Source organism: Chlorocebus sabaeus, chromosome 3, assembly GCF_047675955.1.
Source record: "Chlorocebus sabaeus isolate Y175 chromosome 3, mChlSab1.0.hap1, whole genome shotgun sequence".
NCBI lineage: Eukaryota > Metazoa > Chordata > Mammalia > Primates > Cercopithecidae > Chlorocebus > Chlorocebus sabaeus.
This window is the reverse complement of record NC_132906.1, coordinates 24,998,372-25,025,433: the sequence shown is the minus strand read 5'-3', so window position 1 is coordinate 25,025,433 and position 27,062 is coordinate 24,998,372. Positions and strand designations below refer to the sequence as shown.

The 27,062-nt window shown below is 40.9% G+C and overlaps 1 protein-coding gene across 6 annotated transcripts in view; it reads right to left on the bottom strand.

The window, feature by feature from the left end:
- Positions 1-13,279: 13,279 nt before the first annotated feature.
- Positions 13,280-27,062, bottom strand: part of LRCH1 (leucine rich repeats and calponin homology domain containing 1) — a 202,430-nt gene continuing 188,647 nt past the window's right edge. For 4 of the 6 annotated variants that reach the window (XM_037986704.2, XM_007960367.3, XM_073014003.1 and 1 more), the window contains one exon: positions 13,280-15,814. In XM_037986704.2, the coding sequence (XP_037842632.2) occupies positions 15,704-15,814 (111 nt within the window). In that variant the 3' untranslated portion in view covers positions 13,280-15,703. Of the gene's footprint in view, positions 15,815-22,528; positions 24,694-27,062 lie in introns of those variants that run through there. The other 2 variants (XM_007960361.3, XM_007960365.3) reach the window with 1 other exon arrangement.

Sequence of the window (27,062 nt, the reverse complement as noted above, 5' to 3'; positions counted from 1 at the left end):
CTATACACAAAATGATTGTCATCTAAACAGTCTTGTGTCTTCTAATAAGGAAGATCATTCATAAACGTTTTACATGCTGGTAATTTATTTGTGAAGAAAAACAATTGTATTGTCCCTAAGATCATTTGAAATTGAGGTTTACACCAGAGAAATAAAACTCGTAGGAGATATATGTTATGATTTAAAAAAAAAAAACATGAGGAATCGGCATACCTGATGATGAGGGCTGGCTGAGCGAGTCCAAACTCCATAGAGCAGCAGTCAGGAAGGGACAGGCACAAGCAGGATGGACTCTGCACATGGGCTCAAGCTGCTGTCCACAGGAGGAATTTCTTCCCTCCTGGTGAGGCCTCAGTCTTGCTTTTAAGGCCTTCTAATTAAGTGAGGTCCATTGGATTGTCTCTTCCTCTTTAAAGTCAGTTGATTAGGGACTTCAATTTTATCTGCAAAATTCCTTCATAGCAACACCTAGATTAGTATTTGAATAACAGGGGACTGTAACTTAGCTAAGTTAGTTTATCATTGTAAGAAAATCGTTGCTTTGCTTTTTTGCATGGTAAATGCAAAACATTTAAATATTCATTAAGTCATTGCTGACGAAATAGCTAATGTTGGTGAAGAGAAAGACCTTTAGTTAAAACACAGAAATGACTGTTGAGGATAATAAACCAATACATTTGAGCTTGCTTTTTTGTGCTGCAAATGCTGGCCTGGGGAGGGATTAGTCCTTATCAATGCCTAAATGTAACGTACGTTTCCCCAACTAGAAAGAGTTCAATCTCAATGCCTCGTATATTGTAAGGTTCCATCTCAGTGACCTAATTAATAATAAATAACCTAAACATTAACTCCCAATGCTTGTTTAGGGTGTTTCTAGAAGTCACCTGACAATCAGGTATAAAAGGAGGTAAAGGAATCTGACATTTCCTGGGTTATGTTCAATGTAAAACCCTTGTGAAGATTGTGTTCTTGAAGAAACGTAATACTGTAAAACTACCACCATCAAGAGCGAAAGGACAAGCCACAAAGTAGATGCAGATGCTTGCAATACATATATCTGACAAATAACTTGTATCTAGAATGCATGAAGAACTCTCACAAATTCTTAAAAACATAAAATTTGGCAAAAAAATTTTTGTACTTAACAAAATAGGACAAATATGGCTAATGAATGCATGAAAATGTGCTTAATAAGACTGGAAATATGAATAAAAACGACAATGAAATGAAACTACACACCTACCTGAATGGCTAAAGTTCAGACAATGGAAAATCCCACAAGTTGATAAGGATACATGGCGACCTGAATTATACCGCTAATAAGGTGCACACTGGCAGGGTCCGCTAAAGTCTAGTTCAACCTTAGCAAACTGCTAAGGTCTGGTGAGGCTTCAGACCCTACTTAGCACGTCTCCTATAAGCTTTAAATGCATGTTTCTGTACTTAACAGGAACATTATGATTATATGAGAATATTTAGAGCAACACCATTCATGATAGCCGAAATCTAGAAATAACCTGAATGTCCATCTATAACAGAATTAGTACAATTGGAGCATATTCATACAATGGAATATTCTACATGAATAAAATGAAGTGAAAGAATCCTGACACCAAATTATGTGCTATATAAATAACTTGGTGCCATTTTATATCAGATTCTAGGCCAGGCAAAATTGATTCATATTGAAGTCAGGAGGTGTTACACATAGCAAGGCAATGGAGGGGGCTGGTGGGGGGCACTCTGAGGGAGAGGCAATTGGAGCATGGCAGGAGAGAGTACTAGTGATGCTATCTTTCTTCATCCAGTTGCTTGCTATGTGAGCATGTTCACTGAAAATTCATCAGGCCATGCACGTAAGATTTATAAACTTTTTAATATGTGTTATAGTTCAATAAAGTTTACATTAAAAGTATATTAAGTAGTTACGCTGTGAAGATCATAAATATACTACTGCATGAAGAATGTAAAAACCCTGATGTTATTACAAACAATACTTATCTTGGGGAATACAATTTCCAGTGGCTGCATCATTTATCAATTCAAGTAATATTGTATCTCAAACCACTTAGAAGTGAAGGTGATGTGAAAAGTTGCTGCAAAAAGTGGCTGTAGGTTGGGCACGGTGGCTCACATCTGTTATCCCAGTACTTTGGCAGTCCGAGGTGGGTGGATCACTTGAGGTCAGGAGTTCGAGACCCACGTGGCCAACATGGCAAAACCCCGTCTCTACTAAAAATACAAAAATTAGCCGGGTGTGCTGGCAGGCACCTGTAATCCCAGCTACTCGGGAGACTGAGGCAGGAGAATTGTTTGAACCTGGGAGGCAGAGGTTGCAGTGAGCCGGGATCGCACCACTGCACTCCAGCCTGGGCAACGAAGTGAGACTCTATCCCACTCCCCCCGCCAAAAAAATGGCTGTAGTGATATTACTGATATTAACAATGCAAATGAGTTAAGATAAAACCATATCATAAAATCTTACAACAGAATATTTAATATTTCCAAGCTGACATCTCTCAAATATATTTGAAGTATACATATAAAAACTGTGACAAGTAGGCATTAATTATATATTTTAAAATGTATAAATGTATTCGAATTAGCCAAACTTTTGGATGTTATCTTAGAAAAATGCAGATCCAGACCAGGTGCTGTGGCTCACACCTGTAATCCCAGCACTTTGGGAGGCTGAGGTAGGCAGATCACAAGGTCAGGAGTTTGAGACCAGCCTGGCCAACATGGTGAAACCCCATCTCTACTAAAAATACAAAAATTAGCCTGGCATGGTGGCAGGCGCCTGTAATCCCAACTACTCGGGAGGCTGAGGCAGAAGAATCGCTTGAACCCAGGAGGCAGAGGTTGCAGTGAGCTGAGATCGTGCCACTGCACTCCAACCTGGGCGACAGAGCGAGACTCCATCTCAAAAAAAAAAAAAAAGAAAGAAAAGAAAGAAAAGAAAAGAAAAAGAAAAATGCAGATCCTCTCATGTTCAAGGTTGTCTTGTATTTAGGCACACTGGGTATATATAGTATGTAACAGATTACATTGTTTTATCAACCTTCTGAAATGAAAGCCACTTTAAAATTAAAACAGCCAGTTTTTTTTTTTTAAGCTTTCATTTTTGAAGCCTAGTCTCCAATAATCTGAAGAATTTGGGGTTCAGATGAAGAAACGAAATGTCACTGTTGGTGTTCCAGTGACGGAGATGGCAACAGCAGTAGCTAAGAAGACATTGGCAGAGGTTGCCGGGGGGGAGGGGAGGGGGCAAGTAAAGATGCAGCAATGGCCACAGCAGCACAGGGGACCATGACATAAGAAGCATCCACTACAGTCGAGATGGAGGACTAAGTGTTAGAACCAGTAAGAGTTTCGTAAAGTGGCTAGAAACAATATAAATATCTCAAAATTAGGAATTTTTCTATAAGTCTATGTTTAACAAAAATTATTTTTAAATGATCCCATTCACAGCAGCAACAAAAAACTACCTAGAAAGAACTCAAACGAGAATTGTATAAGACCTCTAGTAAGTAAAGCAAGTCTTAAACACATGGAAAGCAGTATCATATTCATGGAAGAAAACTCTCAATATTGTAAGGCTACAAACATACCCCAGGTTAATCTACAAATGCGTTATAATCTTAATCAAAATCTCAAAGTTGTTCATGGAACTTGACTAGCTAATTATAAAATTTATATGGAAGAATATGCCAAGACAGCTTGAGAGAGAACAAATTGCTCTGCCAGTTGTCACGACAGATTTTAAGGCTGTAATAATTAAAACGGGTTTGGACTCAGAAGAGTTCAATCCATCAGAAAAGTCCTGCCACAGACCCACACAGAAATTTAGTGTATGTTAATGGCAATGTCTCAAATCAGCGAGGAAAACATGGGCCTTTCTGTAAATGGTGCTTCCAAATTATTTCTCAGCAGCTTTGTGGAGAAAGATATACAAAAGGAGGCCTGTGTAAAGGCACGCATTGCAGGCTTGTTTGTAATAAATATGAAAACAACCCCAAACATTTAAGAATAAAAGTAAGTTGGTGAAAAATGCACATAATTTGACACTGTTTACATTTTCACAAGCCACCAAAACAATATGTATTTTGCTATAGGTACAAATATATTTCATGGGAAAAGGTCTGAATGGAAATAATGAGTTACTTCTGGGAAAGAGGAGGAGGGCACCAGAGTTGAGAATAACAGCCAGAAAAGCTTTATTTTTGGTGGATGATATCATTTTTACAGAAAAAGTTATTCATGTATATTTTCAGTTGTAAAATATTAATTTTAAACACTAATGTTTATTTAATAAGTGTTGAAAATCGGAAAGAACAGTGCTTACACTCATCTATGCCAAGGTCCAGAAACACATCTTCATGCTTCTTACTTTGTTTGTATTTCTGAGAACTTAAGTTCTGGTTCAAAAACACATTGGAATTTTAAAAAAAAATAGAATTAACATAGCTTACTGTGTGAATAATGAGACTTTCAGGAGAAGAAACCCTTGTAAGGTCCTGCCTCCCAAAGGTACTTCAGGAAGGTCATTGCATCTTTCAAAGGCCAGTTCCTCATTGGAAAGCAGAGTAAATAAACAAAAACTCCTACACTAACTCCCAGGGCTGTGTAGCAAGACAAGATACCCATATGAAATCTCTGTCATCTTATCCAGATGTTAGTGACTAGATGCATTAGGGCCATTGAACTTCAAAGTGACCCATGCCATCCTTCAGGAGTATGCAAGACCATCCAATGGACCGGATTAGAGTTTCTGTCTATATTTACTTTTATTTCATCCTCTCATGTTAAAATTTCTATTTTTGTGCCTGTCTTATAATATACATAGCATATTGGGATGCTAATGTATACGATTACAAATTAAAAGTCATATATTATGGGCGTGTGTGGCAAATGCGCCTCCCAAATTTCTTTTTAAACTTACTTTTTAAACCACAACTTTTTGAGTAAGCGGAGACAACATTGCGAGCACCAACACACAGAATATCTATTGCGCTCTTAGTTTCTACTCTGCCAGTACCAAGAATGGTTGGCTATAGAAATAAAATATTTTCCTCAAGGAAAGAACATAGTTTGTAAATTTCTCATCCTTTCATAGCCCTGCTAGTCCAAGAGAAAATGTCTTTTGGTCATCAGAGATTTTTTTTTTTAATTAAAGGAATCTATACTCTTGTATTTGGCTCAACTCTGGGACTCCAATCCATGACCAGTGAATTTTCAATTTTATTTGTGTCTCTTTGGCACCAGGTGGCAGCCTCTGTCTCTAACGGCACTTAATGAGCTTCACTTTCTGGTGATAGTACATAAAGAAAATAGAGTCCTAGCACTTTCTTTTTTGGATGATAATAGTATACTCAATTAGCCAAATTAAGTAACATTTTCATCTTATTGGGCTTATTAGAAAAATTCAAACATCCCTAAAAATGAGGCATGGGGCTGGGAAGTGGGTAAGGGAAGAGACTTTTTTTTTTTTTTCCAATTTATCCCAGATATTATTTCGGGCATTCTGGTTTGGGGGTGTACGATTGTGTGTGTGTGTGTGTGTGTGTGTGCATTTAAACCCTGCATTTAGAGTTGTAATATTGATCCTAGGCTGTTCAGGTGGTTGATTGAAGGCAGATTGCCTTATTGGTCATTACTGGTTCAATGGGATTCATATTCCTGAAAGAGGAAAGCCTTTTCCTTTTGGGTCTCTTCTGAACACATTTGAGTGAAAACACTGCCGCCCAGTGTTTCTTTTAGGAGAAGCACAATAAATATACCATGCACGCTTAAAAAGTTTTCTAGGATGAATAAATCACCCATTTTCTTAGTTATATTCAAATAAGGCCTGACAGACTACAGAACATGCCCAGCTTTAAATGTAAAACAGTCCGGGCTCAGTGGCTCACAACTGCAATCCCAGCACTTTGGGAGACTGAGGCAGGAGGGTTGCTTAAACAGGAGTTTGAGACCAGCCAGGGTAACAGTGAGACACTGTCTCTACAAAAAATAGAAAAAAAAAAAAATTAGCTGGGTATGGTGGCGTGTGCCTATAGTCCCAGCTACCTAGGAGGTTGAGGTGCGAGGATTGCTTCAGCCCAGGAGGTCAAGGCTGCAGTGAGCCACAACTGCACAACTGCACTCCAGCCTGGGTAACAGAAAAAGACCCCGTTTCAAAAATAAAAATATAATATTCCAGCCCATATCATGCTACATAATGCAGAGAGGCTATCCTAGATGTTGGAATGATTGATTTTCAAGCATGAATTCTAAGACAGTCCTGCAAATATTCCAGACTTATGTAGTCATTCTGACCTGGATTATGGCAAAAAGACCAGGCTAAGGGCTTTGTCACCATTTGAATCCTCCCTCAACCTTTCTGCCACAGTCACAGTCGTTCTCATCCAGCCCTCAAGAAGTGCTCTCCAAGCCGGGCACCATGGTTCACACCTGTAATCCCAGCACTTCGGGAGGCCAAGGCAGGTGGATCACTTGAGGTCAGGAGTTCGAGACCAGCCTGGCCAACACTGTGAAATCCTGTCTCCACTAAAAATACAAAAATTAGCTGGGCATGGGGGTGAACGCCTGTAATCCCAGCTACTGGGAGGCTGAGGCAGGAGAATCACTTGAATCCGGAAGGCAGAGGTTGCAGTGAGCTGAGATCGCACCAGCCTGAGCAACAGAGCAAGACTCCAACTCAAAAAAAAAAAAAAAAGTGCTCTCCAGTACAGTTCAAAACAGCCTTAGGTAGCAGCTCCCTCTTGCAGGGCCCACATCTGGAGAAACCTGTCCTTCCGCCTGGTCTCTTTGCCCCGCCACCCCACAGGCTGTGCATTTGCCTACCTCTCCTCTTCTGCCCTCCTCATTCCCAGGGGAGGTGAAGGTGGGCAAATGCACAGCATTCCAACATCTTTCTCTAAAAGTTTCTGGCCTCCTCACCTCTTCTTGTATTTTTCATAAAGCCTGTTGGACAGAAGTGGGATTTGCACCCTCTTTGCGATGAACGAGCACCTTGTTTTGGAAGGTGGTGGAACAGAGCGCCCATTATTTTGGGACCTCTGCTATAACCATAACATCATTTTACACACATAAGTAAAAGAGAGATAATGACAGTAGGACCTACATCCCAGGGTCATAGAGGATCAAACCAAATAAAGCCTTGAGCTATTTACTCATCTTTTTTTAGTTATTAGATATTTGGTCAATGACTTGGTAAATAGAGCAAGAGGTTACAGCATAATCGTTAAAAGTGTGGGCTCCAAGACAAACTCCAGCAGTTGAATTCCAACTATGCCACTTAGTATTCATGACATCTTGAACATCTGACCTCCCTGTGCGATGGGGATGATTGTAGATGCTATCTCACAGGGTTGTTGTAAGAGTTACAGGCATTGCTACCTGTACACCTCCTGAACAGTGCCAATTAGGTAGTAGCCACTCGTATTACTCAGGGTTCTCCAGAGAAACAAGATCAAGAGGATATAAATATATATATAGAGAGAGATGGATGACAGAGGATTTGTTAGAGAGATTGGCTCGTGTGACTGTGGAGGCTGAGGAGTTCCACAACATGCCATCTGAGAGCTGGAGAACCAGAGGAGCTGGTAGTGTGGCTCAATCCAAGTCTGAAGGTCTGAGAAGCAGGGAAGCCATTGGTGTCACTCTCAGTCTGACGCCGGAGACTGGGAACCTGGGGGACTGCAGGTGCAAGTCTTGGGGTCCAATTGTAACGTAGGTCCTATTGTCATTTTCTCTCTTTTACTTCTGTGTGTAAAAGGATGTTATGTTGGGTCTCCTTCTATCCTCGTTCTAGCAGGGGGCTGGAGAACTTGGAGTTCTGGAGAACAGGAGAAGCGGGTGCCCCAGCTTCAGGAGAAACAGAGAATTCACCTTTCCTCTGCCTTTCTGTTCTATCTGAGCCCTCGGTCAATTGGGTGGTGCCCACCCTCATTGGTGAGGGCAGGTTTTATTTACTCAGTTCACTGGCCCAAATGCCAGCCTCCTCCTGGAAACACCCTCGCAGACACACCCAGAACTTATGCCTTACTAGTTATCTGGGCCTCCCTTAATCCAGTCAAGTTAACACCTAAAATCAACCATCACACCCTTTGATAAGCATTGGGTACTGTATTTAGTTTTCTTCATCACTTATATCCATGACTTCCCTTATTTAGATTCCTATAAGAAAAATGAACTATTGTGGGGTCTTTTCATGCTGTTTCCCCATTGAAATTAGTATTTGTCTAATATTAGCTCGATAAAAGAGGTTTGTTGAGAAATGAACATTAAAATGCAGACACAGATTATTTTTTCAGGGGTACCAAGGCGGAAGAAATAATCTGGAGGGGATGGGAAAAAAACTCACCAAAAAGGAGACATTATCTTGAAGGCCAGGTAGCACTTCATGAAGTCAAGAAGAGGTGAGTGGGTATTCCAAGCAGCAGGCATAGCGCAGGGAACAAAGACATGGGAGCACCTGGAAAGAGGAGACTGGAGTGGCTGCAGCAGAGGGTGTTAGCAGTAGAACAGGAACAGTCTGGGAAGGGCAAGCATGGCACCAAAATCACTTGTGTGAGTAATAGTTATGTTTCCAGTAGGGAAGAGACATGATAAGACTTGCTTTTGCCCCCTCTCTCCTTCCTTCCTTCCTTCTTTCCTTCCTTCCTTCCTTCCTTCCTTCCTTCCTTCCTTCCTTCCGAGTCTTGCTCTGTCACCCAGGCTGGAGTGCAGTGGCGCGATCTCAGCTCACTGCAAGCTCCGCCTCCCGGATTCACGCCATTCTCCTGCCTCAGTCTCCCCAGTAACTGGGACTACAGGCACCCGCCACCACGCCTGGCTAGTTTTCTGTATTTTTAGTAGAGACAGGGTTTCACCGTGTTAACCAGGATGGTCTCGATCTCCTGACCTTGTGATCCACCCGCCTCGGCCTCCCGAAGTGCTGGGGTTACAGGCTTGAGCCACCGCGCCCGGCCAAGACTTGCTTTTTCTAAATATTATTGTAGCACAGAGAAGGGAGAAAGAAGAGGAGGGAGACAAGGTGACAAATGAGTCATTGACTACTTACCCAGGGTGAGCCGATGACGGCAGGCACTACGGTAGCAGGGAGGAAGAGGAGATGCTGGGGCTGAGAGATATTTCTGAGGGAAGATCCGCGGGGCTTAGTGACGGACTGAAAAGGACAGGAACACATCAGTGATCATCCTGATAGGCATCCTGATAGATCAACCTATCATCCTGATAGGTTGGGGAAGTTCTCCTGTATAATATCCTTCAGAGTGTTTTCCAGCTTGGCTCCATTCTCCCCGTCACTTTCAGGTACACCAATCAGACGTAGATTTGGTCTTTTCACATAGTCCCATATTTCTTGGCGGCTTTGTTCGTTTCTTTTTACTCTTTTTTTCTCTAAATTTCTCTTCTCGCTTCATTTCATTCATTTGATCTTCAATCACTGATGCCCTTTCTTCCAGTTGATTGAATTGGCTACTGAAGCTTGTGCATTCCTCAGGCAGTTCTCGCGCCATGGTTTTCAGCCTGGCCAGCATTTTCTTTCTATTTTTGTTTTGTTTTGCTTTTCAGCAATCCCTACCCTAAATTAGACATTAATATCATTAACGTAAAGCCAATGTTTGTTTGGATATGCACACATAGTTACATGTTTATCTTTTGGCCACTGATTTTTTTTGGGGGGGTTGTGGAGTTAGGACTTCCTTCTCCCTGAAATACATCATTCAGTGAAAGTGTGTTGATAGTGAATTGTTTCTGTCTCAAAATATTAAGTAATTTTCTCTCAGTTCTTTCTTCTTTCTTTCACTTTCTTTCTTTCTCTTTCCTTTTCTTTCTTTCCTTTCTTTCTTTCTCTTTCCTTTCCTTTCTTCTCCTTCCTTCCTTCCTTTTCTTCCCTTTTTCTTTCTTTCCACTTCCTTTCTTCCTCCCTCCCTCCCTCTCTCCCTCTCTTCTTTCTTTCCTTTCCTTTTCTCCTTCCTTTTTCTTCTTTCTTTCTCTCTCTCTTCTTTCTTTCTTTCCCTTCCTTCCTTTTCTTTCTTCCCTTCTTTCCTTTTTTCTTATTCTTTCTTTCCCCTTCCTTCCTTCCTCCCTCCCTCTGTCCCTTCCTCCCTACCTCTCTCTTTTCTTTCTTTCCTTTTATTCCTTCCTTCCTTTCCTGTTCTTTCTTCCCTTTTTCTTTTCCTTCTTTCTTCTTTCTCCTTCCTTCCTCCCTCCCTCCCTCTCTCTTCTTTCTTTCCTTTTTTCCTTCCTTCCTTCTTTTCTTTCTTCTTTCCTTTCTTTCTCTTTCTTCTTTTTTTCTTTTTCTTTTTCTCTTTCTATTCTTTCTTTTTCTTTCTTTTCTTTCTTTCCTTTCGAGACTGAGTCTCACTGTATCACCCAGGCTTGAGTGCAGTGGCACAATCTCAGCTCACTGCAACCCCCGCTCCAGAGTTCAAGTGATTCTCTTTCCTCAGCCTCTCAAGTAGCTGAGATTACAGGTGCACGCCACCACACCCGGCTAATTTTTGTATTTTTAGTAGAAACAGGGTTTCACCATCTTGGCCAGGCTAGTCTCGAACTCCTGACCTCTAGTGATCCACCTGCCTTGGCCTCCCAAAGTGCTGGGAGTATAGGTGTGAGCCACCACTCCCGGCCTCTCTCAGCACTTTAAACAGATCATCATTGATTGGCTTCTGATTGTACTGCTGAGAGATCTGCTGCCGTACTTTTCTCCCCTATAGGTAATCTGTCCTTGCTTTTAGAATTGTCTTTATCTGCAGTTTTAGCTCCCTCTTTAGAGACTGTAGGGAATTCCCTAATTTTCTTATGATAAACAAAACATTAAAATAAGTATGTGTTTATTTTATTACACATTTCTAGGCGTGTTGTTGAGGGAAGTTTTCTTTGTGTGTGTGTGTAAATACGTCAGTTCTCTCTTGGGAGCTTGGCTGGGATACCTCTGTGGTATGAGACATTCTGTGCCACTTCCCAGAGCTTTCTGCAGGGCGGGGCTTCAGTCACTCCCTGTGGAGCTGGTTTAGGACTACACCCTCTACTGGCCATCTTCTCTTTCCTGCAGTACCTCCTCACTCCACTGCTGGCTCCCAGTGCCCCTCAAAGCCCTAAGGGCCCATGTCTTTGTTTTAGCTCTGTATACTTGTAAAGGAAGCCTCTAAAATATTCTGTCAGTGCCTGTCCAGGGAACTCCACCTTTCCCTATAGTAAACAATACTGCCCAGTGGGAGTTTGGGGGGGGGGGGGGGGTGCAGGGAATTTATAAAATCTAATATGAACAAGAAAAAAGGTCAATATGTAAAGTTGTAGTACATAAAAATATATAAGATGTCTCAAAGAAAGTATCTCAAAGCTCTAGTCATTCCCTGTAAGGTGGAATTCTGGACAATTTTTCCCAACTTCTTTTATACCTGCCAAAGTTTCTATATTAAGCATGCATCACTTTGATAAACAGGGATAAAATTCCAAAATAAAACAACAACAATATAGTAATATTGAATTAAATTCAAGGAGAGAAATGGCATTGAAAGTAGAGGCTGCTTCTTCAGTAAATCCCTTTTATCCTGCTTTGTGGTTTGGCCTTGATATGTCTTAGCATTCAAAATAGTCCAGATAGACTCAGTTGATCAGGTTTTAGCATGTGCATGTGCTTGCTTTCCTAGGTTTAAACATTCTAATAATTGCCCAGGAATTTTTTGTTTTTTTTTTGATTTTAGGAACTTCAATTGAGTCAACTCTGCTGGGAAGTCCTTCTGTGCAGTGAGGGTACAGACCTGACCTAGCTGAGCCTCTGCCAGGTGGGCAGCGCTATGTGTGGGCCACCAACCCTTGTGCTATATGAGGCAGGAGTAGTTCCTACTCCTAGGAGTATGTGGTGTTAAGTGGACAGTCCCATGGTGTCCACTACAAATCTCTTCCTTACAGGGTTATGTAAGTTTTTGAGTTAATGTATGTAAAGTTTAATTCACCTTTTCAGTAGACACTGCTGCACTGTTCAAGGCATTGGCGAATCAGCAAAGAACAAAACAGACAAGCAGCCTTGTTCTAATGGGGCACACAGTTGAGATATAACACTTGACCCACAGTAGCTACTCAATAAATTACACATCTCCCTGTTGCTCCAGCAAGTTTAAGATGGAAAGTGTCTGTGAAGAGCTGGACTTCTGTAATATGCAGAGGGACAACTAAGATTTTGGGATTTGGCACAGTTGCAGCACCTCAAAGGAAAACACCATGAGCTATGTATAGAGTGTCCTAACTCAATGAAGGAGGATCTTAAATGCAATGGCCCTGACACTGCTCCCTGAAGGCCCCGCTCAGGCTAGCGGTATCTGGTCTGTGTATATTTTATGTGGGGTGGGGTGAGAACGTGGAAATGATCTATTACTATTTTCACTTGAATTTCTCAAGGCAGCTACTCTCTACCCAAGGTAGGCTAGCCATGTAGGGAAAACAAGACTGGCCCAGATCTAGTGGTGTAATTGAGGCTACCACTTCATTCTCTGGGTGTCAGATATCACAGTTGAGGGGGGAGGCCCAGATTCTGTGGTTTTTACAACATGGGCCAAGGAATCTTCAGTGTTCTCAAATATGCCCAAAAAACAGGTAGCCGTCACCTGAACCCCAAATCCATCATAGCAAATTTGCTACTCCTGTTATGCTATAAGTTTTAGTTTAGGAGGAAAAAAAAAAGAGTATCGTGAGGGGGGTGTGTGTGTCGACAGATACCTGGAATCATTCTTCTGATAGCTATACATGAATATACAGTCATGTATCACATAACACCACTTTGGTCAATGATGAACTAAATATACAACAGTGGTCTCCTAAGATTATATAATACCATATTTTTACCGTACCTTTCCTATGCTTAACTATGTTTAGGTACACAAATACTAACCATTGTGTTACAACAGCCTACATTATTCAGTATAGTATCATGCTGCGCAGGTTTGTGTCCTGGGAGCAACAGGCCACATAGCCTAGGTGTGTGGTGGGCTATACTACTAAGTGTGTAAATATACTCTATGATGTTTGCACAATGATGAAATCACCTAATGACACATTTATCAGATTGTCACGATGCATTACTATATATTCTTTCTCCATACACACATACACACATATAACATATACATATGTGCACAGATACATATATATACATTATATGATTGCTACAATCTCTTTCGGCAGTCACACCCTATGATGTGTGTGTGTGTGTGTGTGTGTGTGTGTGAGACTAGGGTCAACCTTTTTGATGGGTAAGTCAATCACAAAGTGGTTTGTACAAATCTGAAGTTTTAATGGCTGTTAAATAATAAAGGAAGGATATTTGCACTATATACATTCTGTCCACTGATGGTACTGTCAGCTGGCCATGCATTTTATTGCACATATAAACAGTGTACAAGGATCTTGAAGACGTCTTAGCCATACACGGACTCCATTTAAAAGAAAAAAAAGCAATTTTACAGAAGACTGAAGCCATTTACATTACACAGCCAACTTCAAGAAAATAATAAAAATTAATATCAAAAGAAATACTTTAATTTTGAAAAAAAAAAAGGTCTCTCGAAACAATGATTACAGAGCTTCATGCCACCATATATACATGTAAAAAAATATTTCAGGACCCCGCATTCTGAATGCCCGTGAAGGTGCAGCAGGCTAAATTCCTACTTATATAGTCAACTTTTGAATGTTGCTTAAATTGTATACACTCTTTGTCCAAAATGTTTCTTTACATCATTATGCTATTTAACAAAACAGGTATTTGTGCAGTACAGAAAAATATTAAAATACATTTTAAGTTAGGTTAAAGTGCACAGTACATCTGATAGGAAATAACTGCTAGCTGCCAATCCAAATTTCTGTTTTCAGAAATCTCCCCCCATCTTCCCAAGAGCGGAGGGCAGCCGTTGTCTTGGTTGATGTTGGTCTGTGCTGACTGCACACTGAATCCTCCTCCTGGTGGTGTCTTTTCTCTTGCGTCCCCCTCTACATTTGTCTTACAAACTGTGCCTGCTGCTGCTCTAAAAACTTCTAATGGCTTTTCAAGGAGGTGAAAGTGCAGTCAGCATTCGCAAGACTTAGAAAGGTTAATTCCTGGGACAGCTGTGATTGCAGCGTGAGTGCGCATGCGTGGAACTGCCTGCAGAAGGCTGCCCTGTTCCGTGAAGCCGTCTGTGAATCTCCGAGAGCAGCATGGGTTCCATTCCTTGGCTGGTTCTTCTCTAGCCCTATTTGGTTGCACTTGCTCCCTCCTCAGCCACTCAGCCTCACACTCAGTAAACTCCACTTACTGCACCCTCCCCTTAGCCTGCCTTGGTGGTACTGCCCACAGGTTTACAATGTCTCACTTCTGAGGTTTCACACCAGAGACTGTGAATCTTGCAGGATTTTACAGACTACTTGGAAAACCACCAACCACCAAATTAAAATAACATAAGCACATCTCAGAATCATTTCCTCTTTTAAAACTGGCAGTTGTAAGAAGTGCTGGTTTCCTGATTCAGGTCCTATGTGCCTTAAGTAATTTCGGATACTCAGTCGAAGCTTCCCTTCAAATCCTTTTTGGTTCAACAATCAACTTTTCGTCATCTCCACTTTCCTATACCATTTCTTCATTATCTACCTTTGGTGCAAAGCTCTCTTTAATGTAACCCAAGTTACAGTGCAAAAGTATACTTCAAGACACATGACGCTAACACTTATTTCTTTGTGTTAAAACGTGAATGTTTTGTGCATAGCAGAAGTATGAATCCAAAAAATAATTGTTCACATTTTATCTTCAAGTTTAATATGTCTTTTTTTTTTCCCATCACAGCTATTTACAAATAACTTTGGGGCGCTCTCTTGATTTTAGTCAGTTTGTTATATTGGGGGACAGAGGGCTGCTGGAATGTAGGAAACTGGATGGAATGCAGAAATATAAATAAGACCGACGTTCCACAAACCAAAGTGTCAATACTGCCTCCCCAGAAAAGTTGTGTCCCAAAAGCACCTGTTTTTTGCTTTTTTTTTTTTTTTTTGGAATCATATACACCAGAAACATGATTACTGAGACCTAAACTACCGCACACCAAAGAGGATAGAAAATAATATTTATAATATTAAAATAAAGTGTTTAACCACAAAAAAGCAGTAATAAAATAGTTTCCTAATTTACAATTTGCATCCAAAGGATGAATAACAACTCACTAATAAATAATATTTATATAAATATTTTGTATGTCGAAAATAGTTTTTTAAAAGGCAATGGTCTCAAGAAACTTCTTGAAAAATTTGGTGGTGAAAAACCTGATTGTTCCCCCCTCCCCCCACCCCCGACTAAATACATGATGAGTTTGGTTTTAATAAAACGAATGCATCTTGCTGCAAAACGGTTGTGCTTGGCATTTTGGTAATGGCAGTTGGTGAGTGTGGAAAGGATGAAGGAGGGTGGAAAAGGCATTGATGTGTTGCTCAGTTTTTTTTTCTCCAGCTCCCTCTCTGGTTTCAAGATAAATACCTGTCAAGTCTTAAAGTCGGAGGTCGGCACTGAAAGGCAGAAAATCCTCCCTTAGACTGAAAATTGTTTCAATGTAACTGGAGTCAGTGAAGTGACAGGCAGTGGGTGGTAGAGAGAGTTAAACAGGTGCCTGGAGCAGAGTTCAGGATCCTGGATGAGAGCAGAGTCTGAGCCCCCAGTGGAGAAGGGGTAGTTTCATGTGAATAGAGCCTTCGTTACGGTGATGTCTAGTAATGCTTGAATGGTAATGCCCACTTTGACCAGGCCTTTTTCTTCAAGGATGTGGTGGGGTAGACATAGCTTTTCCTAAAAGGAAAAAGAATAAAACATCAATTTTTAGATGATAGTACTCTCATCATAAAATCCTGCTACATCATTGATGAAAGTTAGGTTGAACACTCTGTAGTATGCCTGTTTGATCACCTAAGCCAAGTTGCTTCCTTTGCTTTCAACCCACTGCAAAGACCTTTTCTACGTTTGCAGAGAAAATAATGATTTTTCACACATGCAGATTGTTTCAAAAAGGCTCCTAATCACCATGAAGTCTGCAGATCTAAATATTTAAGAAAGCTTTACACTAAATAACTTGAGCTGGAGTCAGAGAGCACACATCAAGAATATAATAGCTTCTATTCTTATAAAGCAAACTTGCAAATAGTCCCTGACACATTTTAAAGGCACTCAAATACTCATTTGTACCGATCACACATTGTTATACTGACCATAGACCTTCATTTAGTTCATTTTACTTCCTGTGACCTCTGGAACGCAGGCAAGTGGGTGGACTGGCAGCCTTTCTTCGTGGTTTATGAACAGTCTTCATAAATTGGTAATTATAACTACAGTCCTCAATAGCCTCCCTTTCAAGACTCTTTCATAAAACTGTCAAAAGCACAAATGTCCTGCTACTCTCTCATGTTGCATTTTTGCTCTTGGGAAATGTCCAGGACATACTATTTAAGAAAAACAATAAGCGTGAGTCACTTCTTGTGTGTAGAACCTTTCATGCTCCACAAACCAGTTTACAGAATAACACAATGAAGTAATTTTCCACCATTGTTATTTCACCCTGGTCTGATATCATTCAAGGGAACTTCTTCCAGGGTGTGTCTCCTTGGCTGGGAAAAGACACCACGGCAAATATTCTCTTATCTACTTGAGGACAGTGTGTTTTCCACAGCCCAATGTTTGTTTTTTCTTTTTTCTTTTCTTTGACAGGATAAAAAAAAAAATTGCATTTATTTATGGTGTCCAACATGATATTTTGATAAAAGTATACATTGTGGAATGGCTAAGTCAAGCTAATTATCATATGCATTATCTCAGATACTTGTTTTTTTGGTAAGAACACTTAAAATCGAGTCTGTTCTCAATTTTCAAGTACAAAATACATTATGATGAACTATAGTCACCATTTTGTATCCTTTGACCAATATCTTCCCATCCCAACCTCCCTACCCAACCCCTGGTAACCACCATTCTACTCTCTGCTTTTGTGAATTCAACTTTTTTAGATTCCACATATTAGTGAGGTCATGCAGTATTTGTCCTTCCGTGCCTGGCTTATTTTACTTAGCATAATATCCTCTAGGTTCACCTATGTTGTTGCAAATGATGGGATTTCCTTCTTTTTAAGACTGAGTAGCGCTGTTTCGAAGGAGAATTTCAGTGGGATCTGCATCCAGCCCTAGGTGATGGAGTCACTGTTCAGCAGGAAGCCAATTGGTGTGCTCTGCAAGGAAGGGCTTCCTTTCACGTGACACTTGCTTGAGGAACCAGATTTTCTTGCTGCCTCAATGCACAACTCTCCAAAAATTACCACAGACACAGGCACTCTGGGCTTTAAAGACTTTCAAAGGACATGCCATGACATCTCCAATAACTTGTTCCACTGTCTCAAATGTCAGTGGGTCTTACTCTCTCACCATCTTACTTCCCTACCTTGTAGCAAATTCAGAGAACCTCAGACTTTAACCTAGGCCTTAACAGATGGCCCCATGTCAACAGAAGACGGTTGATTCTTTAAACAACAATTTTAACCGTGATTTCATGTCACTGCTGTGTATCAAACTAGGATTATCTTGTCAATGGCATATCAGGTGAGCATGCAAGTTCATGCTGCCTGACAATTTATTAGCCAAGTATCAACCTGAGAAAGGATGGGGGAGTTCTGACTGAGTTGTGAGCTGTGAGCCAGGCTGTTAACGATGGTGCCTCCTTTTGTGACATGGTGAGGGATGTCTGTGGCCAGATGACAGTGTTCAGCCTCCCCTGGCACCATCTGCCATGGGCTTGTGAAATCACTTGAATCTGGCATTTCATTGTTAAGGCAGGTTCCACAAGGGCAAAGACATGTCTTCCTCATTCTATTGGCTCTGACAGCACCCAAGCCGACATCTGGCTTTGCAGGAAATTGTAAATGGCTGCTAAGTACAGTTAAGCTCCTGGTGCCAGGTATTACTTGGGGAAAATAAGTCTTCACTTCATTCCATATGTTAAAATCAATTTGAAATGAAATAAAGAGTTGGATGTTAAAAAAAAATCTATAACACCCCTCCCAATAACATAAACGTGAATATTTAGCACTTTCTTCTGATAAATGGATGGGGAAGGATCTTCTAAGCTAAAATAAGCATTATGAAAAAGTCACAAAGGAAAAGAGCAAAACAATTGATTACCTAAATATTTAAAGTTTCCATGTGTTAAAAAAACAAACCCGATTAATGAGAAGATAAGTAACACTTAAAAAAAAAAGTGTTTGCATCAAATTACAAAGGAAACTATGTGCATGGTGGCTCATGCCTGTAATCTAAGTACTTTGGGAGGCTGAGGCTGGAAGATCACTTGAGGCCAAGAGTTCAAGACTAACCTGGTCAACATAGTGAGACCCCCATTTCTTCAAAACAAAGAAAATCAGCTGGGCATAGTGGTATGCACCTGTGTTCCCAGCTACTTGGGAGGCTGAGGTGGGAGGATCATTTGAGCCCAGGAATTTGAGGCTGTAGTGAGCTATGAGTGTGCCACTGCACTCCAGCCTGGGCAATAGAGCCTTGCCCCATCTCAAAAAAAAAAAAAAAAATTACAAAGCGTTTTATATGACACATAAGCTCAACAAATCAGCAGGAAAAACACTAAGAAATTAATAGACCACTGGGCAAGGAACATGAATAGAAATTTTTGAACAAGGGATTTGCTTCAGGCAATGCGGCAAGACATTTTGCTTTTCAACCTCAGCGTTTAGTTATGTGTAGTCTAGAATGTGCCTGAATTCTAGCACGAGTATTTCCATAGAGCCTAATTTCTGCGAACAACACAGCTTATATGGAGCAAGGTGTCCTATCCTGTGTCCTGAAAAGAGAGTGGCATGTGTCCTCCAATGAGGGACTGTCCCCAGTGCCTGATGAGCAGTGGCTCCAGTGGCCTGCAGAGTTCTGAGCTGAAGGCCATGTGAGGGAAAGGCTGGGGGCTCCACAGAAACAGGGATGGAGAGGTATCGAGGCCCCAGCCTCCTGCCAATAAGACATTTGGACACTTCACAGACTGAGTTAGGTGAAGGGCACCCTCTTTCCCAGGCCCTTGTTTTTTCAAGCACTGTTTCTTGCCTTCCCGGTCTCCACATTCCAAGCCAGGTGCAGAGTCCAAGATCCTCCCTCCTGCTTGTATGGTTAGTGATGAGGAGTAAACAGAAGACATAAAAAAGTACCCCTCGAATTCTTCCTGCCTCTTTTCAGATCTCCTGAGGAAGCCCAGAAGTGCCCCCAGATTACTTTGCTGAGGTTGGAGGGGTGTAAGAAGACTTGCACAGGAAAATAGAAACCTTATACAGGCAAGGTCGTTCTGGTTATTCTGTCACAGGATTGGAATGAAGACTCTGGTGGGAATTACACCTTGAGGTGCTGGCTGGAAGGATGGCCAAGGGGAGGCTTCCAACCAGGAGGCGTCCCAAGAAGGGGTCAGGGCCATTGCCATCACACCAGCCAGGACACTGCATCTCCCACAGAGTGGGGATCCTTGAAGTGTGCACAGAAGCTGAAATTAGGAAGGAATCATGGTAGGTTTACAGCTGGATGAGGAATGACTCAGAAGAGAAGGGCCCTCTAAGGATCAGGCAGGTAAAGTGGCCCTTCCAGCTGGCACCTTGTTCATAATGGACTTACAGCAGAGACAGCTGTACCTTTATATTGACTTGAAATGAATTTAAGTTGCACTGTTATAGGATCCCAGAGATTTTTGTTGAGAACATGACTGCAGACTCTTAGTTTGCCCATGGGCTTTTTTTGTTGGGTTTCTTTTTAAAGTACCGAGCAGAGTCATGAAGTAGTCTCCTGCATAAAAATAATGCTTCTGACTGCCTTTGAAGAACTCATGCTTCAAGTTACTTCTCCAATGGTAGAATCTATTAGGTTAACCCATATCGCCTTATCCACCCTTCTGAGCCACAGCAAAAGAAGTTGGAAAAGACAACAAGCCATAAAGACTAAACGCTAACTTTCAAAACCTTCTGGGCTACCTCCTACATGCCTGGCACCAACACTACAGATTTGCATTGGTGATTTCTTTATGATAACCCTGCAAGACAGACATTAATATCTCCATTTCACAGATGAGAAAACTAAGACAGAGACAGACTTCAAGTAACTTTTTGACATTAAACAGCTGGTAAGTCCTGGAACCAGGGTTTGAACCACATGTATCTTAGGGCCAGGGCTCTTTCCATAACACTATGCCTCTTCCTATAAATCCCTTACTTAATGGGTGAATATGTTAGGTCTGTGGTCATGATATAGGAAGAGGTCCCATGGCCCCTGGAGTGTTTTGATGGCAAGTCCCATCAACTTCAGTATCAGGTGGGACCAGCGAATCCTCAATTCAGTGTCAGGGTTAGCTCTGCCACTCAGCTCATCTTATCCTGGCAGGAAACACCTGGTGGGAACAGGATGAGCCGTCACTGCCTGGCTCTCCTCCTTCCACAGTTTCTTATAATCCCAAAGAGATACACACTTACTTCTAAGCCAGCCACTAGCCTAAAATGGCATCATCCCACCAGCATATTTCATTTTGTTCAGGCTGCTTCTTATATATAAAGTCCTGGCACTACATTGTTTGAGCCTTAAAACTATCTGTGCGTTACTTTAATGTATGAGAGCTTTAAGTTCCTGCATCAGTTTCTTCAGTGTGAAATGGAGACCACCCAACATCTTACAGAGATTTCTTGTTGCTCCTCCCTGGATTATTTACTTCACAACCATGCTACCGTCTAGTCCATCCTCTCCCTAGAAAACTTCATTCTCTACACACACATATGCCTCAACCCTAGTCCCTCTCCCCTCCCCACTCCACCTGGCTATTCCTACAACTTCACTAAGTCTCGGTGGAAACACCACCATCCCAGGGTGTGTTCATGGTGCCCTATTCCCCACCAGGGTCAGTTCTCTTTTCCAGAATCCTGTACCTGCTCCACCACAGGTCCTTATCACCTGAATTCCTCTTTACTTGTCTAAGGACCCACTAGATCAAGGGTTGGCAAACTATGGCCTGCAGGCTAATCCAGTCCGCAGCCAGTTTTTGTAAATAAAGTTTTATTGGCACACAGCCATACCCATTTTTGATGTATCGTCTGTGGCTGCATTTATGGTACACAAGCAGAACTGGGTAATCCCAACAGAATCTGCATGGCCCAAGAAGCCTAAAATGTTTCCTCTAGGCCCTTTACGAAACAAGCTTGGAGACTCCTGGTATAGACTGAAAGCTTTTTGAGGACCAGGTCATGTGTCCCAGTGACGTTTTTATCCCTAGGGCCTTGCAGAGATTGCTCATTCAGTATTTATGGAATGAATGAATGAAAACAAAAATGAACAAAGTTGCAGTCAAAAGCCAGGAAACTAGACTCTGACCACCTTAAAGAAGAAAAAAAGGGCACATTCTATATACCAAATTGATTGTTTATTGAGAACTAATTTTGAAATATGAAGCCTAATTTTTAAAAATCAAGTCTTCTGAAATAAAATCATATTAAAGTATTTGTCACCTAATCCAAAACAACTTTCAGTTTCCTAAAATTATTTAAAATATCATCCCTACTTTTTCCCCATAGGCAAAGGCGCAAAAACCCTTTGTCCTTATGACTCAATCAGGCATCTACATGGGTTTCGAGAGAGAACCCAGCTCACCATGCACTAGTTTTAATTTCTTACAAACAAATAGCAGCGCACTATCAAGTGCCTTTATTTATCTCTCTCATTGATGAAATTTATACTCAATTGCCATACATTGTAGTTCTGCAGGGCCCCTTTCCACCAGCCCCATTTCATAAGTGTCTCCCCCTAAAAATAACAAACCAGAAATCCACAAATAGAAAAGATGATTAGAAATTAGGTGTCACACATTTTGGAAATGCTGACACTGAGTGGAGAGTTGCCACCAGTTGGAGAAACTGGAGAAAGAGAATACAACTGGCTATTCCAAAAACAAAATGTAAATAGATACTTGGCTCCTTTTATCTGACATTGGAAGGGAATACTGAAAAAATGGTCTTTCTTGTGAGGAGGAGATTTAGTAAGTACGATAAACCACTCAGTGACATCCCTACTTCTCAGACTCTAAGGAGGTCAGCCAGGTATCCCCAGTCAAGCTGCAAGGGCAGGCATCTGCAGGCATCCAGTTAGCATATGGGCTGGTGCACGGGTACCTTGGAGAAAAACCACAGAGAAGCTTAATATTCTGATTAGAAATTAATGGCTTGGCAATGGACAGAACAGTTCATTCAAATTTTTGCCTAAAGGACTAAATTAATTGTGTTCTGCTAGTTACCATACTACTAATGAAAAAAATCCAATAAATCCCAAGAAGTGCAGTGCATTAGAGTACAAATTAATGACACAAAAAAATCAAAGTGTGTCCAAAGAATACTTTGGATGCCAGAATTAAAATATAAACATCTTTTAATTTGTCTTTAACATGTTTCAATTGAACTGTCAACACTGAAAATTATATCTACTCTTACATGAGTGTCCGACTCAGTTTTTATTGATATTATTTTAAGGTGGCAACCCAGTAAGTTTTCTTTTTTTTTTTTTTCCATTTTCTCCCCAGAAAGAAGGGAAAAACCACCACAGTGGTGACCATTAAAGAGAAGCCTCAATGCACTGCAGAGCTGGATGGGAACGCTGAGAGCTCATGAACACAGGTATCAATGGGCTGATAAAAACTTGGAATAATCACCCAAAATGTGTTTATTAGGCAATTTATGGCTCAGGGTGCTCATTAGACATTGCACAAAGGGATTTTATTGTGTTACAGATTGAAGAGTACAAGATAGCACCAAAAGTAATTCAGTACATCTGTGGGTTATTCATATACAACTGAGGTTAATTAGATAACTTCCACATACCCTGTATTTCACCAATCAACACAAAGTCAGGAGGAAAAAAAAACTCACATAACTCAAGATATTGTCATGTAAAGAATGTTTCCTGTTAGCAAATCTGATCTGACTTAGTAGCAAGGAATCTTTATAAATATATTCTTCTAACTATGTGGGTCTTCCACATTTTCAAGTGCCCTGGATTCATGAAAATGTTCAGAAAAATAAGATTTTCTTCTTAGTAGCCATCTATGAGGGCTGTTTGCATCTTAATAAACTAGAAATTTATCTTGAGGAAGCGAAGTCCATCATCTCCCCAAGCTAAGAAACAGGATTTGGCAAACAGCATGTGAAATAAGGAGGCTGCCTTGACTTGGAACAAGGCCCTCTCATATTATACAAAGATACCCCTGAATCCAGGGACATTCTGGCTAAGATAAAATTCTTTTTTTCCTCTTAAATGCAAACTGATCACATTGCTCCAAATGCAGATATAGTTACTATATAATCCTTTGAGCTGACTTAAAAATAAAGCAGTTTGCTAGTTAAATGTCAGTGAAAATCAAGGCTAAATGAACATTTCAAATAATTAGAGAAACTACCTTTTTCTAAAATGAGAGTAATCTTCTTCTTGACTCCTGTTATCATAACCCAAGCCCCAGGACCAAGAATGTTCCACGGCTCATGGCTTTATTTGAAAATGAATAGAGTCGAATCTGTCACATTCTGGACTGCCAGTTATTATGTGATGTGGCAAAAAAGCAATGATCCGTTCCATTGTTCAAAAATAGAAATCTCTCTGGAAAACGCTTTTCTAAGAGCCTCAAGAGAAGACCTAACAAGGAGTTAAGCAGTAAAAAACTGGTGTTTAAGCGGCTCCTCCACATGAGGCTCTAACAGCAACGACACCACCTTCCCCAGAGTGTGCCCTTCTGCACAGGGTAGAGGGGCTGGCCAGGGTGGAAGTTGGTGGCAACACTGCCCAGTGCCCTTCACGGCTCCTTTTTTAGGAAATTAGGGGGAATCCAATCGAATGGCCATCAAGACAGTGTGTGTGCTTGTAGACGTCCAGATAGTATCTCCAACTTGGACAGTAGTGGTATTATTAAAGCTTTGTATAGATGGAGTTGGACCAAAACGTTAGTTTTCTGTCTGCCTTGCAAGGTGGCCCCTATACAGCTCAACTGTCCAGACCTGAATTAGAATTCTAGCTCAATACTGACCCAGAGGAAAGACTTCCATATGCTAAATCCCTGTCCTCGACACTCCCGTCTGGAGTCCTCCTTTCCTCTGCCCAGGGCAGCAGCTCACCGGGAGGGAGAGGAGGAACTGCGTGGCACTGCTGCTGGCACTATGTGAATGAGGAAGCATGCGGTGTGCATACACTTTGCAGTCGTCATTGTTTTTCAGTAAGTGAGAGGAATTATACTAAACTGTATTCTACAAAGTTTGTGCTTCTGGAAAATCTGATTTGGTTAACGTTCAGCTTCAAAACTCGAGAGATTACTGAAGACATGACAGGGATGGAAGTTTGCAAGGCAAAGGATCAAAGGGAGGAAGGACCCTGCAAAGGCTGAGGGCGACAGAGAACAGCGTTTGGATGCACGTGCAGACGCTATGCAGACAGAGCATTCCAGTGGTAAGTGATATAGACCAGCACTATAAAGAGAATATGGACAAGACAGAAGCCTATAAGGTCCCTGGAGCGGAGGGCAGAAGTTGGTGGTGGGGCTTTCTCCCCGAGTGCCAGCAGAGTGTCAACAGTCTTTCGAATGTGACGAAAATCCAACTGCAGGATGTCATACGGAGAGCAGAGGTCAGCCTATTCCGAGGGCAGCCATTAGAACAGAAAGAGACAGTGCATACAATTAAAAATACACGGAGGAACAGCTAGAAAGAAGCACACATTTTTGGTTACTAGCAAATGGCAGGAGTAACCCCTTATTTCAAGCAGGTAAGACCCTTTCATCATCAAAGATTTTCAAATCCATTATAATAGGAGAATAGTAGAATATCTATTTTGTGCCAATGGGTCAAAGAAATCCTTCACCCACAATCTGGCCACGGAGGAACGGCATATTCTGCAATTTACACATCATTCTGCCATTCACACAGTTTTAATAGCCAAGGGATCATGTGCTCACCAGTGGCATAAAAATAAGAGATTTTCACTCAGGACATTTAAACTGAACCTTACTAAAGGAAAAACTATAAAGTTTACAATGTAATCCCCACCCTTCCTCTTCATTCTCTTAGTGCATCTTTTACCCTGGTCTATGTAGACTTGGATATAAAGTAGTTCTCTCTGAAAGTTAACACGCACATTTAATTTTTTTTTTTTCATTTTATGCTTGTTGATAAACTCTGGGGAATGCTAGTTCTAAGTATGTCCCTACATGTGTCAGAAAGTACATTACATTTTCTATTTTTGCAACAACACATTAACCAAAAGTCTAGGGAAGGCTTCTTAGATGTGTAGTGAGAGTAGAGAGTAAAAGTACACCCCCACATAGAGTTATTATGTAAACTGCTTCGCTACTAAACAGGTTTATTGGGGCAGGGGGAGTAGACCTCTGTGTTTTATCTACTCAACAGTCACCATGTAAGGAAGCAGAACACCTATTTCTCAGCTAACTGCAAACTAAGAGGCTCAGTTTTCTGCGCTGACTTTCAGCAGCCTATTGCTGTCAGAAAGCAAACAATTGTCTCATATGCTAAATTCCTGAACCAGAAATGACCACAGTTTAAAATTAACAGGAATTATAATTGATATATTAGCAAGAAAGAAAAGCTGTGGTTTTGTTTCCAAATTAAACAAAGATTGAAAATATGTGTGATCTATTTCATAAATGCAGTTTTAGTTACAAATTAGGTGAGGCATTTAAGATAAATGTTACATATATTTTACATACTTTGCTACACTCTCGTCCTCTATTTCAGCCTCACTGCTAAGCAGCTACACATCATGGAGCAACCGAAAGATGTTTCTAAGTTAGAAGTTTTGCCTCACTTGTGTCTGAAGTTAGCTCGATACCCTCAGTTAAGTAGGAATACTACAAAATTAGGTTGGTTGAATAAGATTAAAAACATTCTAATTTTCTTTTATTAATGAAGTTAGAGATACTCTTAACAAAATATTTTTAAGATGAATAAATCATGTTATATGTATTCAGATATTGCATCTTTTCTCAGTGGATCTAGAGAAATCAAGCTATCACTGTTAGAGTTCTCCCAAGAATGAAAAGAGCTACACATAAATTGGATTTCACTGGGAAACAGATGCTGCTCATGGATTAATAGATGAGGAAACATCTAAGAAAAGTTTTCTATTGCAATAAGAATTTTCTATTGCAATGTTGAGCTTGACCAGGGAAATCCAAGCAAAGCAGTCATAAGACAGAAAGCTGATATGCAAACTGAAATGTGATTTTCACAAAACTAGTATTTTCATGTTAAAAGCAGACGATTCTGTCCTCAGCAAGTATTTCAATCCATTTCCCAGAACCCTAAGGAGCAGGTCTGGTCTGCTCTCTGGCAGCACCATCAGACAACTAGAGTCAGACCAACTTTGCAGTTTTCAGTAGTACACTCCTCACGGGGGCAGGCAACACAGACCATTCTTCTCATACAGGAAAAAATTTCATGATGCCACAGACTCTGGGCTTAATTAAAGTGGGTGAGACCTAGAGTGACAGCCTATAGTGGTTAATTTAAATTAAATCACAATCTCTAAAGAAAAAGGAATGGATCTAAGACTGTCAGGTAGGCAAAAATCGGAAGCACCATGATGAATGTGTGTAGTGTGAGCTGCTGTGGCCATCTGAGAACTGCTCTGATTCAACCCTATGTCACACAGCCAACAGTCACATTCAGCCCTTAAAATGGGGCCATGAAGCAAACCGGGGCTAAAATTCCTAATTTCTGACCTGGGAGGTTCTGCCCTTTGTGCTTTCGAAAATTTAGCCTTACTGAGAGGGACGCAGAGATTATACTTTATTTCTTTATGAAAATTAAAATTGGAAAATGCTGAAAGGAAAATTAAAGAGGCAAAATTTCACCATGTATTTACAGAGCATTTGTAATCACTGCAAGGCATTTATAAAACACAGTTAATTCACTAAGAGTCCCCAGAGGCAAGTGTGGATGCTAGTGCCCATTATAGTGAACAAAAATCACAATCACCAAAGGTTA